Here is a 20,253-nt window from a genome sequence, read left to right on the forward strand (position 1 = left end):
ACAAGTGTCAAATACCTGTAAATAGAAATAAAATAACCTAACAAGTTGCACTAGGCATTAAAATCACCTTCTCAAAAAGAGTTTAATATTGGGTTGACATGTAAGTTCATATCATTTTTCTGTAAGTTTAATAAACACAATACACACACTTAAAAGAGATTTTAGTCATCAAAAATATATTCTCCTTCAGTATTTACAACTGTCTGCCAATGCTGGGCTAACTTTTTGATTCCCTGACTGTCTAGAAATCGCACAGTTTTGAGGTGAAGGACTCTTTGAGCCATGTTTGGGGCACATTGTCTTCCACAAAAGAAGTTCCTTGAGAGTTGTTCAATAGAGAGTGTAAATGGTGAAAGTCTGAGGGTACAAGATCAGGTAATAAAATTAAGTACAGAAAAACTTCCCAACACAATTCCTATATAGAGCTTTTTATCAGTCTAGAAGAATGTGGGCAGGCATTATTGTGGAGTGGCACCACTTCACAAGTCTTCCTGGATGTCATGCTTGGATTGCATCTGCAAGGCATCTCAGTTGTGACAATAAATATCAGCAATGATGGTTATGATGTACCTTCCCTCATGATGTGTGTGATTTCAGAGATTGTGCATCCATACAGTTCACAGGCCCACTTATTGAGACCACCTGGGTTGGCCACGTGGTGCACTGTGGTGAGCCATCAGAGAAACAATATTATTTAAGTGATTGCAAATGAGTGTTTGTCATATTCAGTAACCTGTATTACTGTTGTCCATTCAATGTGTTCAGTGCTATGTGCAACATGTACTTCTCTGTATTGTACATTGGCTCTGTAAAGTACTATGTTCCTTAAATCGCATTTGTTCTTGCTATAACAGTTACACCTCAGGAAAGCAATTTGTAGCACACCATACCATTGCTATTCCACCAGATGCATCATGTTATCTTTGGTGGATGAGGTCAGGTCTTTGTATTGTGCAGACACTACATCACAGCAGTTTTAGGTGGAGAGTAATTTGAAATATCGTTGCATGAGATACTAGTAGAGGTCAGGCCTGAAACACCACTGCCAACTAGAGCATACAGTTGGGCTGCAGCCACTACCAAATGCTTTGTGTACTCCAGTTTTCTTTGTGTTGTGAATTGCTTGTTTTTATTCCTCATTTTTAAATGAGTGAAGAGACTAATCCTGATGCATCAAGGGATTCAAATGTGGCTCTCACCACAACAAAATGAATCACAGCGATCCCTACGACCATTATGCTTTTGTGGAAGCACAGAACGCGGATGTAGGATGGTAGTTGTTCGAGAGGGAGGCAGGGTTACTCCTTTGCACGACTCCTCTCCCCTCAGGCTGCCGAAGTTCTCGTTTGCTTACAGTCATGGCAGACTGCCACGATATACAGTCCACCTAATATGGGGAGTTACTGCTTTTTTTGTGCTCAACCATTCCTGCCTTTTCCTTATGTTAGCACACTGAGACACTTTCTCATCACCAGTAATGATACAGTATAGGAATGCTCAGTGTTGTTCATGAGCCAATTGAAGACAACCAGTAATGTTCATATGGCCACCCAATGATTTATGTGATTTTGGCTTAGAGCATGCAATACCCATACATCCGATTTTTGAATCTTCTCCATTGTATGCAAATGCCACACAATGTGGAATGATCACAGTTCATCACATTTGCTCCTTTTCAAGTACAATGCAATCTATCGTTATGGATTAATGAGTTTAAGTGATCTTCATCAAACCCCAAACGTCTTCCTGAATGTGGAGATACATTAACATCAAAACAATCCACCTTAAAATGAGAAAATCATTTTCTTGTCATGCTCTATTCAGTGGTATTATCCCCACACATGGCGGAAATGTTCGTGGCTGCCTCCACTACTGTCATCCCTATATTGAATTCAAACACAAGAATATGTCAGAAATGTTCCATTTTTCCACTTGGCACTCCATTGTCTAGCGCCCACAGCTCCACTCACTATCTCCAAATGACAATATGTCAACTCAGATAACAACAGTGAACTACAAATAAAAAATGACAATTGATAAATAAACCCAAAGCAATCGGAATACCAACATGCAAAACAAAAACGCTACTATTATTATTATTATTATTATTACACACATACAAGCCACTAGAGGACCATATGAAGTGTCTACTTGATGAGAGGTTTTCTCAGGTGCTTTAATCTTTTCACCACACGCTTTCTTCCTTTCTTATGACCCAGTTGTTCCTCTCTTGAATTTCTTGACCTCTTGGATCACTTTCCACCTGAGTGCTTTGTGTGTGTGAATGTTTGACTTTTGACTTGTATATGTTAATTTCTTATGCCAGCATCCTTCAGATTGTTTCTCATTTCGGTGATTCACTACATGTTCTTACTGCTTTCTGTGTACTCCAAGATCTTTCTAGTTTGTCTGGTGTTCTCCTGATATGTCCACAAAATTTCAGTGAACATTTCTTCCTATGATGTAGTATTTAGATATCTATTTGGTCTCTTGTCTACTACACAATCTGTAGCCTTCTTCTGTCTTCCTGGGTCCTGCAATTTTTCTGGTGATTTTTATCTCTAGATTCTTGATATATTTTAGTGCACCTTTCCAATCCACAAGCAATGCTTCTGGTGACTACTTAGTTTCTGGCTTGATGACTGCATTGTAATGTCTCAGTTTTGCATTATGTGATAGGCATGGTTGATCGTAGATATTTCCAGTCTTCCAGAATAGTCTAATCATCTTTTGATTTCTCTGTGTATGAGTTGTTTTCTCTATCGCATTTTCCTGTGTCATCTACCCAAAATAGAGGGATTTGTGAACTCATCTCTTAATTTCACCATATTTGCCACATTTTGTGCTTGACATACATTCTATTTCCTCGAAGGAGATTGTACCCCACCATTTTCAGCCTTCTCTTTCATGCCGTCAGTTTACTTTACTGCAGTTTCTGTGCTATTGTTGTTAAAATTACTATTACTATTATTACTACTACTATTATTATTATAATTATTGGAATTTGGCTGATTTATAACATAATACTCATTTTCTTTTTTGCTTTGTTTCTAAAAATTTCTTCATTCTTGTTCTTTGTTGCACAATTGCCAACAACACTTAAACCATTTTTCTTTCTGTTTCTTCTCATGAACCATGGACCTTGACGTTGGTGGGAAGCCTTGTCTACCTCAGCAATACAGATAGCCATACTGTAGATGCAACCACAATGGAGGGGTATCTGTGGAGAGGCCAGACAAATGTGTGGTTCCTGAAGAGGGGCAGCAGCCTTTTCAGTAGTTGCAGGGCAACAGTCTGGATGTTTGACTGATCTGGCCTTGTAACATCAACCAAAATGGCTTTTCTGTGCTGGTTCTGTGAACGGCTGAAAGCAAGAGGAAATTACAGCTGTCTTCTTGGGTAAAATATTCTGGATGTAAAGTAGTCTGTTCTACGGATCGCAGCATGGAATGTCAGAGCCCTTAAGCAGGTAGGTAGGTCAGAAAATTTAAAAAGGGAAATGGATTAGATGAAGTTAAATGTAGTGGGAATTCGTGAAGTTTAGTGGCAAGAGGAACTTACTTCTGGTCAGATGAATACAGGGTTATAAATACAAAATCAAATAACAGTAATGCAGGAGTAGGTTTAATAATGAATAAAAAAAATAGGAATGCAGATAAGCTACAATGAACAGCATAGTGAATGCATTATAGTAGTCAAGATAGACAGAAAGTCCATGCCTACCACAGTAGTACAAGTTTATATGCCAACCAGCTCCACAGATGAAGAAGAGATTGAAGAAATGTATGATGCGATAAAAGAAAGTATTCAGATAGTTAAGGGCGATGAAAATTTAATAGTCGTTGGAAAACTGGAATTCAACTATAGGGAAAGGAAGAGAACGAAAAGTGGTAGGTGAATATGAACAAGAGATAAGGAACGAAAGGGGGAAGCCGCCTAATAGAATTTTGCACAAAACATAACTTAATCATAGCTAACACTTTGCTTAAGAATCATGAAAGAAGGTTGCATGCATGGAAGACACTGGAAGATTTCAGATAGATTACATAATGATAAGACAGAGATTTAGGAACCAGATTTTAAATTGTAAAACATTTCCAGGGGCAGATGTGGACTCTGACCACAATTTACTGGTTATGAAGTGTAGATTAAAATGGAAGAAACTGCAAAAAGGAGATGGGACCTACATAAACTGAAAGAACCACAGGTTGAGGAGAGTTTCAGAGATAGCGTTAGGGAATGATTGACGAGATCAGGGGAAGGAATATAGTAAAAAAAGAATGGGTAGCTTTGAGAGATGAAATAGTGAAGGCAACAGAGGATCAAGTACGTAAAAAGATAAGGGCTAGTACACATCCTTGGGTAACAGAAGAGATCTTCAATTTAATTGATGAAAGGAGAAAATACTGTAAATGAAGCAAGCAAAAAAGAATACAAATGTCTCAAAAATGAGATCAACAAGAAGTGCAAAATGGCTAAGCAGGGATGGCTTAAGGACAAATGTAAGGATGTACAAGCATGTATCACTAGGGGTAAGATAGATACTACCTACAGAAAATTAAAGACACCTTTGGAGAAAAGAGAACCACCTGTATGAATATCAAGAGCTCAGATAGAAAACTGTCCTAAGCACAGGCGGGAAAGCAGAAACGTGGAAGGAGTATACAGATGATCTATATAAGGGCGATGTACTTGAGGACAATATTATGGAAATGGAAGAGGATGTAGATGAAGATGAATGGGAGATATTATGCTACGTGAAGAGTTTGACAGACCACTGAAAGACCTAAGTCAAAACAAGGCCCTGGGAGTAGATAACATTCCATTAGTACTACTGACAGCCTTGGGAGAGCCAGGCATGACAAAATCCTTCCATCTGGTGAACAAGATGCATGAGACAGACAAAATACACTCAGACTTCAAGAAGAATATAATAATTCCAACCCCAAAGAAAGCAGGTGTTGACAGGTGTGAAAATTACCAAACTATCAGTTTAATAAGTCACAGTTGCAAAATATTAACACGAATTCTATACAGATGAATGGAAAAACTGGTAGAAGCTGACCTTGGGGAAGATATGTTTGGATTCAGTAGAAATGTTGGAACACCCGAGGCAATACTGACCCTATAACTTATCTTAGAAGATAGATTATGGAAAGGCAAACCTACATTTCTAGCATTTATAGACTTAGAGAGAGCTTTTGACAATGTTGACTAGAATACTCTCTTTTGAATTCTGGTGGTAACATGTGTAAAATACAGGGAGGGAAAGGCTATTTACAAATTGTACAAAAACCAGATGGCAGTTATAAAGAGTCAAGTGACCTGCAAGGGAAGCAGTGGTTGGGAAGGGAGTGAGACAGGGTTGTAGCCTGTCCCCGATGTTATTCAATCTGTACATTGCGCAAGCATTAATGGAAACAAAAGAAAAATTTGGAGTAGGAATTAAAGTCCATGGAGAAGAAATAAAAACTTTGGGGTTTGCCAACAAAATTGTAATTCCGTCAGAGACAATAAAGGACCTGGAAGAGCAGCTGAATGGAATGGACAGTGTCTTGAAAGGAGGATGTAAGATGAACATCAACAAAAGCGAAACAAGGACAAAGGAAAGCAGTCAAATTAAATCAGGTGATGATGAGGGTATTAGATTAGGAAATGAGACACTTAAAGTAGTAATTGAGTTTTGCTATTTGGGGAGCAAAATAACTGATGATGGTCGAAGTAGAGAGGATACAAAACATTGATAGGCTATGGCAAGGAAAGCTTTTCTGAAGAAGAGAAATTTGTTAGCACTGAGTATAGATTTAATTGAAAGGAAATCTTTCCTGGAAGTATTTGTATGGAGTGTAGACATGTATGGAAGTGAAACATGGACAATAAACAGTTTAGTCAAGAAGAGAATAGAAGCTTTTGAAATGTGGTGCTACAGAAGAATGCTGAAGATTAAATGGGTAGGTGGTGCTGAATATAATTGGGGAGAAGTGGAATTTGTGGCACAACTTGACTAGAAGAAGGGATCAGTTCACAGGACATGTTCTGTGGCATCAAGGGATCACCAGTTTAGTACTGGAGGGAAGCATGGAGTGTAAAAATCGTAGAGGGAGACCAAGAGATGAATACGCTAAGCAGATTCAGAAGGATGTAGGTTGCAGTAGTTATTTGGAGATGAAGAGGCTTGCACAGGATAGAGTAACATGGAGAGCTGCATCAACCAGTCTCTGGACTGAAGACCACAATAACATCAACAACAACAACTTTATATGAAATGAAAGAATATTGGAGGAAACAAAAAAATCAATGGATATTGGTATGTTGTTCCTGGATCCCCATTGTTGGGGAGGGGGGCGATTGAAGATATTCTGAAAATAACTGATGAAAAACAGCAGATATATATATATTTAGATTTAACCAAAGCTTTCAATGTGGTAAACCACAGTACTCTCCCAAACAAGCATGAATACCATGGCACTACAACATTGTCTAATGAAACAGTTCAATCATTTTGTACCAACTGCAAGCAAAATGACATGTAGATGTAAAATTACAGATAGTCTCAGAATATTTGTCAGTAGAATAATCAATCATCTATGGCGAGGTTTTTCCCATACTGCATTCTGCTAGAACTAGTGTTCTGCAGGAAGATAATAAGTGCTTTGTGAAAAACTGTTACTAATATGGCGGTACTTTCTGAAATCTTGATGATATTATTTTTTTTAAATTGTTATAATATCCATGTTGTTAGTTATAATTTAAAATAGAAGTGATCATTGAATGAAACAAGTTTGTTTTCATTTTTAAAAAAATTATTGAAAAGTGTTCCATGAAAAGTGTACTGTCAGAGGAAAAGTTTGGGAACCCCTGATCTATATGGTATCTGAAGGGTCAGTAATTTACATTCATGATCTGGAGGTTCTTGTTGATTCACATAAAACAATTCTTTTTGTTGATGGCATGACATTGATAGTAAAAGCAGCAAAAACTGAAGATCTCCTATATGTAATAAATCCCATTACGAGTCAGCTACATAAATGGTCAAAAACAAAAATCAGTTCAAAATAAAGAGGAAAACAGTATCAATAAATTTTCATAACTGTCAAAATAACATACTGCATTTTCTAAGTGTCATCATCAAATTCAAACCACTGTAAATAAAGAGGCAGTGAAATGTTTGGTATTCTGATACAAAGTGAACTAAAACGTGGCAAACATAAATGAATATATCAGTTCCAAGATGAGTACAGGCAGTTATCTATTAAGGGACCTCACATAATGCATAAATGAGCAGTCACTTATGAGTGCTTATTACATACATTTGAAACATGGGTGCATAGTCTGGGGAAATTCTCCAGCAGCTGAGGGTGCTCTCAGAGTTCAAAAGAGGGGTGTTAGCATGATAAGACAAACATTCAAACCACTGTTTATAACAATGGAAATGTTACCACTACCATGCATGCTTTATGGACACACTAATGTGTATAAAAATGAAAGTGGCAATTGTTGTTGTTGTCTTCAGTCCTGAGACTGGTTTGATGCAGCTCTCCATGCTACTCTATCCTGTGCAAGCTGCTTCATCTCCCAGTACCTACTGCAACCTACATCCTTCTGAATCTGCTTAGTGTATTCATCTCTTGGTCTCCCTCTATGATTTTTACCCTCCACACTGCCCTCCAATGCTAAATTTGTGATCCCTTGATGCCTCAAAACATGTCCTACCAACCGATCCCTTCTTCTAGTCAAGTTGTGCCACAAACTTCTCTTCTCCCCAATCCTATTCAATACCTCCTCATTAGTTACGTGATCTACCCATCTAATCTTCAGCATTCTTCTGTAGCACCACATTTCGAAAGCTTCTATTCTCTTCTTGTCCAAACTAGTTATCGTCCATGTTTCACTTCCATACATGGCTACACTCCAAACAAATACTTTCATAAACGACTTCCTGATACATATATCTATATTCGATGTTAACAAATTTCTCTTCTTGAGAAACGCTTTCCTTGCCATTGCCAGTCTACATTTTATATCCTCTCTACTTCGACCATCATCAGTTATTTTACTTCCTAAATAGCAAAACTCCTTTACTACTTTAGGTGTCTCATTTCCTAATCTAATTCCCTCACCATCACCCGATTTAATTTGACTACATTCCATTATCCTCGTTTTGCTTTTGTTGATGTTCATCTTATATCCTCTTTTCAAGACACTGTCCATTCCGTTCAACTGCTCTTCCAAGTCCTTTGCCGTCTCTGACTGAATTACAATGTCATCGGCGAACCTCAAAGTTTTTATTTCTTCTCCATGAATTTTAATACCTACTCCAAATTTTTCTTTTGTTTCCTTTACTGCTTGCTCAATATACAGATTGAATAACATCGGGGAGAGGCTACAACCCTGTCTCACTCCTTTCCCAACCACTGCTTCCCTTTCATGCCCCTCGACTCTTATGACTGCCATCTGGTTTCTGTACAAATTGTAAATAGCCTTTCGCTCCCTGTATTTTACCCCTGCCACCTTCAGAATTTGAAACAGAGTATTCCAGTCAACATTGTCAAAAGCTTTCTCTAAGTCTACAAATGCTAGAAACGTAGGTTTGCCTTTTCTTAATCTTTCTTCTAAGATAAGTCATAAGGTCAGTATTGCCTCACGTGTTCCAACATTCCTACGGAATCCAAACTGATCCTCCCCGAGGTCCGCATCTACCAGTTTTTCCAATCGTCTGTAAAGAATTCGCGTTAGTATTTTGCAGCTGTGACTTATTAAACTGATAGTTCGGTAATTTTCACATCTGTCAGCACCTGCTTTCTTTGGGATTGTAATTATTATATTCTTCTTGAAGTCTGAAGGTATTTCACCTGTCTCATACATCTTGCTCACCAGCTGGTAGAGTTTTGTCATGACTGGCTCTCCCAAGGCTGTCAGTAGTTCTAATGGAATGTTGTCTACTCCGGGGGCCTTGTTTCGACTCAGGTCTTTCAGTGCTCTGTCAAACTCTTCATGCAGTATCTTACCTCCCATTTCGTCTTCATCTACATCCTCTTCCATTTCCATAATATTGTCCTCAACTACATCGCCCTTGTATAAACCTTCTATATACTCCTTCCACCTTTCTGCCTTCCCTTCTTTGCTTAGAACTGGGTTGCCATCTGAGCTCTTGATATTCATACACGTGGTTCTCTTCTCTCCAAAGGTCTCTCTAATTTTCCTGTAGGCAGTATCTATCTTACCCCTAGAGAGATAATCTTCTACATCCTTACATTTGTCCTCTAGCCATCCCTGCTTAGCCATTTTGCACTTCCTGTCGATCTCATTTTTCAGACGTTTGTATTCCTTTTTGCCTGCTTCATTTACTGCATTTTTATATTTTCTCCTTTCATCAATTAAATTCAATATTTCTTCTGTTACCCAAGGATTTCTAGCAGCCCTTGTCTTTTTACCTACTTTATCCTCTGCTGCCTTCACTACTTCATCCCTCAGAGCTACCCATTCTTCTTCTACTGTGTTTCTTTCCCCCATTCCTATCAATTGTTCCCTTATTCCCTCTGTACAACCTCTGGTTCTTTCAGCTTATCCAGATCCCATGTCCTTAAATTCCCACCTTTTTGCAGTTTCTTCAGTTTTAACCTACAGGTCATAACCAATAGATTGTGGTCAGAGTCCACATCTGCCCCTGGAAATGTCCTACAATTTAAAACCTGATTCCTAAATCTCTGTCTTACCATTATATAATCTATCTGATACCTTTTAGTATCTCCAGGATTCTTCCATGTATACAACCTTCTTTTATGATTCTTGAACCAAGTGTTAGCTATGATTAAGTTACGCTCTGTGCAAAATTCTAGCAGGCAGCTTCCTCTTTCATTTCTTAGCCCCAATCCATAATCACCTACTATGTTTCCTTCTCTCCCTTGTCCTACTGACGAATTCCAGTCACCCATGACTATTAAATTTTCGTCTCCCTTCACTACCTGAATAATTTCTTTTATCTCATCATACATTTCATCAATTTCTTCATCATCTGCAGAGCTAGTTGGCATATAAACTTGTACTACTGTAGTAGGCATGGGCTTTGTGTCTATCTTGGCCACAATAATGCGTTCACTATGCTGTTTGTAGTAGCTTACCCGCATTCCTATTTTCCTATTCATTATTAAACCTACTCCTACCCCTATTTGATTTTGTGTTTATAACCCTGTAGTCACCTGACCAAAAGTCTTGTTCCTCCTGCCACCGAACTTCACTAATTCCCACTATATCTAACTTTAACGTATCCATTTCCCTTTTTAAATTTTCTAATCTACCTGCCCAATTAAGGGATCTAACATTCCACGCTCCGATCCGTAGAATGCCAGTTTTCTTTCTCCTGATAACGACGTCGTCCTGAGTAGTCCCCGCCCGGAGATCCGAATGGGGGACTATTTTACCTCCGGAATATTTTACCCAAGAGGACGTCATCATCATTTAATCACACAGTAAAGCTGAATGTCCTCGGGATAAATTACAGCTGTAGTTTCCCCTTGCTTTCAGCCGTTCACAGTACCAGCACAACAAGGCCGTTTTGGTTAATGTTGCAAGGCCAGATCAGTCAATCATCCAGACTGTTGCCCCTGCAACTACTGAAAAGGCTGCTGCCCCTCTTCAGGAACCACATGTTTGTCTGGCCTCTCAACAGATACCCCTCCGTTGTGGTTGCACCTACGGTACGGCCATCTGTATCGCTGAGGCACGCAAGCCTCCCCACCAACGGCAAGGTCCATGGTTCATGGGGGGGAAGTGGCAATTACAGTAGTATAAGAATAAATGGTGACATACAAAAATACAAAGGAACTCAGATGTAATCCCAGGTAATCTGATTTTGTGTCAGAAAGGTACATGCTATATGGGAAAGAAACTGTTCAACAAGCAGTCAGATGATATATATATACCAAATATAAATGCACCTGAAATATCTTTTACAGTACCCCTGCTTCTATTCATAAGTGAATACACTTACTTCAGTCTATTTAATTTTATGTAGGCCCATGGCTTAATTTTGGCTGGAAGTCACGGTATACACTCGATAAGTTAAGCTGCATTCTTAAGTTGCAATTGGTATATACCAGTAACATTTATGTCAACTGTCTTTTGTTTACAATTGCTGGCAACCTCAGCAGACTACAGTATATCTAAGAGAAGTTGGGATTCGTTCTGAAGCTGTGATCAGTACATATCACCTTTATTTTAAATATTGCAATTTCATTGTTTTCATTACATGAAATTATGTTTTAAAAGCCTTAATTTTCGAACAGTATTTTCTAAAAAAATGATTTCAAACTTTCAAAAATCAAAAATTGTGATTTTTATGGCTGGGGGGGGGGGGGATTGTTGTTGGTGTATGGTTGAAGAGCTGTTTACTGGTACCTAAAATTTTTGAAATTATTCACTGTGGGGCCTGCAGGTAAATTTCATTATTTATCTTTGCAAACACTAAATGTAAATCAAGCCCAATATCATCTTGTTCACTGTACTGCACAATTATGATCAATAGAATAAATAAATAAATAAATAGTAGTAGTAAGTGAGAAGTTGACTACTAGAAGGACACTGAATTACTTTGGCATGAACAGGAATATGCACTCACATCAGACAGGCAATTTTATTTTATTTCAAATACAATCCCAAAACACCTGTTTCATTTTAGAATAAGAGAATGACATGAAAGTAATATTTCAAAAAAGTCTTTCAATCCTTTAAAAAATTAAAAATTCTTACTTGGGTGCAATGGTATATTAATTAAAGATCTTCATCTAATGCTGATATTAGATACTGACCATCTTTGCACAGATCCTTTGCATTTTCCTGACAGTCATCTTTGATTATATCATCAGCATTCTTTTCATCCTTGCTGAATTCCAATATGTTCCCTTGTCCTTCAACTATTCTCTCTTCCAGTTGCTGTTGCAAGTTCTTGTCCAATGTCTGTGCTAGCAGAGAAGAGCGCTTTGAATGTCGTTGGTTGCCAAAAAGTTCATCATCAAATGATATTCGAGCAGATTGCCGGACTCCCCACGAATAGTCACTGTTCTCTTCTTCTGGAACATTTCCGTGTCACTCACACAGAGCATATACAAATACAAAATTAAATATGAAAATTAATATAGGTCATCAATAGCAGGAAAATCTAATTATGCACAGTTTAATTTTTAATTTAAAATAAAAGTTACACAACTTTGAATTCTACTTGTGAACTGCGTGGTCTTATGGAAGTTTGCGATAGTTCATGAAGCATATAGAGAATACAACTTTGTTTGAACATGATGTTGATTTAAATGGGGTTCTTAGCATTGTATGTGGGGGACCTTTCCCATGACTCAGAATAAATTCAAACCCAGGGTATTAATAGTGTGTCCTAATTGAACTCCACTTAGCATAGGTGAGATGCTGCATGTCATACCCCATTCTTACAGAAAAGATGACTGAAAAGCAGGACAACTGAAACTATGAGGGCAATCCCAATAGTAAGGTCTCCTATATTTTTTAAATATGCAAACAACTATTTATTGTTTATAAGATTAACATCCGTTTAAGGATTCAAGAATGCTTTATCTTTCTACATAATCACAATTTTTGACAATGCATTTTTATAGATGCTGTGGCTGTTTTACAATACTCCTGTCATATATCACCTTGCTGCCATGTTTTTCAGCTTGCCATTGGAGCAGGACACTAGTCCAGAAAAATGTTCCTTCAACTTGGGGAACAAGTGGTAGGCACTTGGTGCCATGTCCGGAATGTATGGTGGGTTGGTGATGAAATTCCAAACGTTTTACAGAGGAACAATGGTTTGAGGGGGATGAGTGGCTGAGCATTGCCATGGAGAATGCTAATGCCCTTGTTCAACCTTTCTTTTCTCCAGAAATGCCCTTCACAGTCTTTTCAGTGTTTTACTGTGTCTTTCATCATTTATTGTTGTCCCAGCAGGTAGAAAGTCTACCCATAGTACCACTTTCAGGTCAATAGGTGCAGTTGCCATTACTTTACTGGCAGACTGTATTTGTTTGAATTTTTGCAGCTTGGGCAACGAGGGATGCTGCCACTCACTTGACTGTTGTTTTTTGTCAGGTGTAAAGTGAAATGTGCAAGTTTTCATCACCCATCACAATCGATTCCAAGAAGTTGTTCTTTTCATCTACACAGCAGTGAGGAAATTCATAGGAAGAATCAACTTTTTGCTGTTTGTGTCTTCTCTTCGCATATGTCGCACCCGACTCGCACGTACCTCCCAATATTGCAACTTCTCTGTTAAAATTCTGGGGATAGTGCTTCAGAAAACTGCAAGAACCAAAATGCAGAAAGCACTTACAGTGATCCTCTGATCTTTACATATGGTTTCCTCAATCTCATCAGAAATCGACAGAATACCATCCCTTTCTTTGTTGTGAATTTCAGTATGACTGGCTATAAACACTCTATACCATAAGCAAACATTTTTGACATCCATACGCAGCTGTCCATATTCTTCCATTTCAACCAGATTAATGTCTTCTGCATTCAAAAATCAAATAACTGCACAACCTTCACACTTTGTGTAGTGCTCAATGGGAACTCCATTTTGAGTGGCTGCCAAACCAAGACTGAGTATCTGAGTGAAACACACACAGGCCTACTTGGATGCACAGGTGAAGAGGTAAGCCACTCACAACAGTACAGCCAATTACCATATTAACAGTTATCTACATCACCCCCCCCCCCCCCCTTGCAAAAAAAAGAAGATGCTTTTTTGGGATTGCTCACATTAAGTTTTATTACTGAAGAGCAGCTGGATGCGCAGTGTAATGTAGTGATGGAGAAAAGAAAGGAATGAACTACATTTTGAAAAGGAAAAGAGCAAGAGAAAAACACAAAAATTAATAACACACAAAACCGAGTAGACAGAGAATATCTGCAAGAAGTTTATAACAAGTATTGTCCAATTTCCAACAAAAGTATTATTAATACACTGATGTAACATGTAGAAGGCAGTCTTTCTCCACACTATCCACAACTGTTTTTAAACATGTTCCTCCCTCTATTTTGTTATCAAGTTCCATAAAGTGTTTCTAGTGATGCAATTCCTTCCCTCCTCCTACATGAATTTCCTCTCTTTTATGTCACATTATTTGTAATTTAAATAAGGTGTCTTACATTTATAAGTATCTGTGACACAAAATACAAAGAACACCATGTTATCATTTGCTATAATTTACAACACATGAGTACATAACACCCCCTCCCCCATCCCATTTCCTCAAGTATTTTCCTTTCTTATCAGACATGAAAAATAAATGCTAATATTGTTACTTACTTTCAGTTTTAGCTTGGACCATGTCACAAATTTAATGTGTCCAATGCTCTTCTTACTTATACAGTTTCATACGTAGCAAAAAATTATTATACTGAGTTTCTCCTATACATTCATACTGCATCTATTTGTGTTGCATCATACTGAATATTCATTGGTCCACCGTATATAAAAGCAGCTTATGTGTAAGATGTTAGACAGGGGACAAATTCATGATACAGGATACATTTTTCTTCCTTCCCTTCCTTCAGGTGTTGGTAATTAGTTACTATTTGACCCTTCCAACTTTTTCTTGGTCTACCTATAGATCTTTTCCATACATCTCAATAATTCATTACTGGTACTATTTTAGGCATTCTATTTTCATTCATTCTTGTGACAGACATTTTTTCGTAACTAAAAAGCAGCTATTATGTATTAAAGCATTATTCACTATTCATATTTTATTGAAAAAATGTGGAACATCACAGTATTTCTAACACAAACGATACTCACAACATTTTTACACCAACAATATCAGTGTACAAAAGATCACTTTTAGTAATAAAGACCAAAGGTACACACCCGTTACAAGCTGCACAGCAACTTTGAGGTAGCCTTTGACATCTCCTTTTTCGTTCACAATAGCAACCTTATGAATCAAAGGCACTGGGTAGACAAGATTACTGAGATAAACAAATGCCCTGAAAAAATGTGACAAAGAGTAAGTACCTACATCAAATACTTTTACAAAAAATGCGTGACAACATACAGAATTACATTATTTACATAACTAGGACTGCAATAGGTTGGTCTCGACTACTGATATGTTGGCCATTTTGGAATTATAAGGATTGTGCAAATATCCTGATTTTTATGAGCGTATTAGTAACTACTCACAGAAATAAAAAAAAAAAATAGGTTTGCAGCCCAAAGGAATCACATGTATAAATGCAAAGTTACGAAAGGTCTGAGTAGCAATAGAATGTACATAAATGAAAGGTATCACACTGCTTTTACTGAAAATATTATGAAAATCTCATCCATTACATGCTTAACACAATGACAGTCATTGACATGTAACAGTGTTGTACAGTGTGGTACAGATAAAAGAAGTCCATGTAAGTGTAAAGGAAATGCAGTGAAATTACAGAAATGAAGAGCTGAAGTGGACTTACAATTTATTTAGAATGAAAAACACATTTATAGAAGACGCTGAAAGTGACCAGCTGCAACATCAATACACAGCTGAGCACATGTATTGTATTGTATTGTATTGTATTGTATGTTAACCGGGGGCATAGAAACGATGGAGAGGCTCCATCCCTGCTGCAGATGCAGTGGTCCACAACCCCACGACGACTACTGCAGTCCACTTCACCTCCCCCCCCCCCCCCCCCCCCCTGCCCCACACCGGACCAGTCTTTCACGGTTTGGCCCTGATCAAATGCATATCTGCTGTTTACAGCTGTTCGTCGATTCTGTCACCATAGTTACTGTGCTGATGCAGCCTGTACACCAGGAATAAAATCAATCTCAGAACTTGCTGGATCAGCAGTGTAGACTGAGGATGCATTACCTCATGCTATAGCATTAAGATGGTTCTAAGACTTTAGAAAAGAGGGTGAATTTCATGTGTTAATTAAAGTGGGGCTGCTGTTTTGGCCAGAAGCAAACATTTGTGTCTGATATTCTCCAAGAAAGAGTGATAAGATCATTACAGTACATGATATATCTAAGCAACACAACAGACAATAGTTTTAGCTGTCTAATTCCATTTGCAGAAGGTATGATTGTATACATGAGATCAAATTCTTATGAAATGTAGCATAACTTGATGATCAACATTTTGTGCAAAGATGAGTAACTCACCCTCACATACACATATGTAATGTAATGAGCATAAATACATGAAAATATTCAGTATCATTTGAGCACACGATTAGCGATCAGACATTGGACTTAGTCAAACTAAGTGATTCAAGATGACACAATAAAATAAATCTAGCTATGGGAAAGGCAGAAGCTAGAGAGATTAATTTGAAGAAAGTTTAATTCGCCCACTGCTGAGATTTCTTGCAAAAATCTGACAAAATAATTCCTAATGAATCATTAACTGGAACTCTTAAAAAGTCATTGTTATTTATTAGACACAGACTGCAGCATCATGGTGCTTAAAACAGATTAAATCACTAAAAACAGCGAACAAACAGGTTCTTGAACAAAACAATAAATTTATTTGAGATGTTTGCAACAATAAGACAACACATAGCAATATTATAACCATATCACTGAGACACAGAAAAGGGGGGAAAAGTAAAAAAAGAACAAAATCTAAGTAGTACATAAGATGCACACCACAATCATTTCTGTCTTCTAGGCAATTGGTAACAGTTTTAGCTAAAGAACTGGATGAGTTCTTATGCTGCATCTCTGAAGAAAATTAATGAGGGTTCACAGAAGTTTTGATCGTAATAATACAACATGCTCCAGTAGAAGTAAGTACATGAATCACTTTTTTCTGATCCTAAATGTAACTTTCATTTTTGTTATGCTCAAGCCAGCATTTTATAAGTTTTATCAGCCTCATACTGTAAATGACCGTTTTTCCGAAAGATAATACCCATCATAGTACAGTCTGTCAATACTGTCATTCTCCTCCCCCTCCCCCTCCAACCATCTCAGCTCTGTTAGAAACAAGTCACAACTCCATTAATTATGATCGACTATCTTTACCTACTCAGTCACTGTGGATGTGAAGAGGAGGAAAAATCATTCTCATTTTTTATTGACTTAACCTTTTAATACACAGTTTCATTGTTTAACTAATTTACTTCTTTTATTTAATAACAAAAGAAATTTACTGAACATGTGCTTACCTGCCAACCATTCTGAACCATGGAAATCTGTCATAAAAGGGATCGCCACCTGTCAAGGATTCAATATTGTAATCAGGGGATGTTGGTGACAGCTCTGCTTCATTGTGATACATCTCCCTCATAAGTTCAAGACGCTGTCTGTAGACATAAAAAATGAATTAGTTTGCACCTCATACAGATGGATTTTGTGCTATGCACACCAACTTTCAAATTACCCATACCTAAGCTATTTACAAAACGGTTAAGTTTTGTTCATGGTATTATTTCAAAGAAATTTAGATTTTTAATTATATCGCTGAATTTGTAGTGAATATTCATGAGGCATTCAAATATTTCAGATTAAAGAAACCAACATCTTGTCTGAGAATTAACGCTTTTAATCAGAACAGAGTATGTTGTATGATAACTGTATGTTGCAAGTTAAAACTGTGTGCCAGACTGCGATTCACAGTATTTCTCAACAACTTATCTGAGGCTGTGAGCAATCCAAAGTTCCTGTTGTATATTTTCACATGAAAGTGTTGGTCTCATAACACCATGGGAGAACCTCTGAAGAGTTTGGATGGAAAGAAAGGAGCTCATGACACATTGAAGATTTTAGCTTGGCCATGAGGCCTGTTTGAATCACATAATTCGTAGTGCACTGTTCATAAAAGGCAACAATACGAGTTAAAATCTTGGTCCGAGCCACAGTTTTTAACTTGTTACATGCATTTATTTCATCTGTTCCAAAAGATTTTTTATTTTCAAATTATCTAGCTTCTGGGTTATGGCACAGAAAGGCTAGAAAATAGGACACTGAGAAGCAACCTGAGTGGTGAAAATGAAAGGGTTTGTGAAACACAGCCAAAATAAAAGCATTTCAAGTATAACTTTTGTTACATTTTCCATTTTATATCTAGATATGTTAGTGACCTATAAAATGTTATGTCTTCTTAAATAAACTGGTAAATTTCATTTTTCATGGATAAATGTTGTAAATTCAGAATATGACAGTCAAGTATGCTAGTTAGAACTGTGAGACAAGAGGAGCACCATACAGCAATAGCTACAACAATCAACTGCAACATGACTGGCGAATTAATAACAGGAAACCTTTAGTTACTTTCCTGAACTTTGCAAATATTAGACTTTCCACCTTTCTTAATCTACGTTCTGAAATGACCATTACTTCTCTTAGCTGTGTTTTCTGCTTGTCCTGCTACATTTTAATTCCACAGGAACTGAAGGACTTTACAAGGCCACAGAAAATGTTCACATAATTTCTTTTTCTTTTTAATTCTAGTATTAAAAGTATTAAAAATGGCCTTCCTTTTAGAGGAATCTCTTAGAAGTCAAACAATTAAGTGGTTAACACATTACTGTCAGAACAGTGAGCCTATACGGTATACTACTTTCTCTATAATAATTGAGAAGAATGTAAGGAATTATACAGGCATGTTCCTCTCCTCTCTTATGAATGGGTAGAATTATTACATACTGTACAGTTGTTTTATTTTAATAATACTTCAGACTGTCTTTCTATTTGGTATTTATATTGTATGCATATTGTCTTCCATTTGGTATTTATATTTTGCAGTACATTAGTTATTTATGGGAGCATTCTGAAAAGTAAGGCCTTTGAATTTTTATGTGAAAACTATTAACTTTTTAGATGAAACAAACTTTATTAATATTCTACACCTTTGTTCTTCAAGTCTACATTTTTTTTCTCAGCATAGTCAGCTTGGCAATGAATACATTTCCCCAGCGAGAAACCAGTTTGTTGATACTGTCACTGTAGAATGTTGGACTTTGTAGACAGAGCAACAGCCTCAACTCTGCTTGTACTGCTTCATCATTATCAAAGCCCTGGAAAGTGTTCCTTAAGTGTTGGAAACAGATGAAACTCAGATGGAGAATGAACAATGACAGTGAACCCACAGCATTAGACCATTGCAGATATTACAGCAATTGTGTGGCCTGGTATTGTCTTGCTGAAGGGAAGGGTACTCTTCAAATTCATGCTTTCAGTTTTCTGATGGATTACAGCACACTGTTTCTCTTGTACCAACATAGTTACATTCACACCACCATGTTACACGTTACAATTTTGAGCCCTCTAGAGGCAGATGGTTGTAACTTGCATCAATTAAGCATGAAAGCCAACCAATATGCATCACATGTAATACCTCAACCGATATTGAAAACAGCATAAAAAATTGGAGGCATTACTTTCCAGCTCATTGTTATATTTATTTATCAGGACCATGTGAGCGATATACTACTTGGTTATGGAATGAGTCAGTACGAAATTTACCAAGTAGAAAATTTATAAACAAAGAATTGGACTATAAATAAAACATGACAAATAGGGAGTATATGAATAAATAACACATTACAGAGAAAAATTATGAACTATTGTGAGGAATTCACATGCACAATAGAAGCAGTGTATCACACGGAAAACTTTCAATTTGAATTTTAATACTTGTGGTTCACCACTTAACTTTTTCAGTTTTGCTGCAAGCCTATTGAAAATAAAACCTGCTGTGTAGTGTGCACTTTTCTGTACAATGCTTAAAGAAGTGTTAGCCAAGTGTATAATGCTGTTTCATCCAGTGTTCACAAAACAAATGTTGCAGTTGCTTCCAAATGAATCAGTACGGTCAATGACAAATCCCACGATGGAATACACGTACAGAGGGAGTACAGTTAGACTTCTAAGATACCTGAACAGCAATCTACATGAAGTTCACAAACTGACAGCAGGCTAAGAATATTCTCAATGATTGCACAGAGTTGTTCCATAATATAACACCATATCATAAATAGAGCATTTTCAATTGCTGTGTAGTGCCGCTACCATTCTATTGTCATATCTGTGAGAATATATGGAAGAGTAGTGCAGTAGCCACTCCTAACCGGTGGGCGTAGGGTGTTACGATTTCGATTATAGCGACCAAGCTGTTGAATTATTGCAAGATGAGCCAAGCTTGCTTCATTAAACTTGCCAGTGCAGCGGTAATGTGCAGCTCTTGCAGTACAGGCAAAGGAATTCCTCCACCAGTGTGTTTCCGGGAAAATGACTAGAAGTAG

General features: G+C 37.4%; 1 protein-coding gene across 18 annotated transcripts in view; it reads right to left on the minus strand.

The window, feature by feature from the left end:
• Window positions 1-20,253, minus strand: part of LOC126334957 (kinesin-like protein unc-104) — a 331,002-nt gene that overhangs the window by 71,150 nt on the left and 239,599 nt on the right. For 11 of the 18 annotated variants that reach the window (XM_049997726.1, XM_049997724.1, XM_049997716.1 and 8 more), the window contains 3 exons: window positions 17,176-17,313; window positions 14,882-15,000; window positions 11,808-12,068 (listed from right to left, as the gene is read on the minus strand). In XM_049997726.1, the coding sequence (XP_049853683.1) occupies window positions 11,808-12,068; window positions 14,882-15,000; window positions 17,176-17,313 (518 nt within the window). The remainder of the gene's footprint in view (window positions 1-11,807; window positions 12,069-14,881; window positions 15,001-17,175; window positions 17,314-20,253) is intronic. The other 7 variants (XM_049997727.1, XM_049997725.1, XM_049997721.1 and 4 more) reach the window with 1 other exon arrangement.

This window comes from Schistocerca gregaria, chromosome 2 (genome assembly GCF_023897955.1).
Source record: "Schistocerca gregaria isolate iqSchGreg1 chromosome 2, iqSchGreg1.2, whole genome shotgun sequence".
Taxonomy (NCBI): Eukaryota; Metazoa; Arthropoda; class Insecta; order Orthoptera; family Acrididae; genus Schistocerca; species Schistocerca gregaria.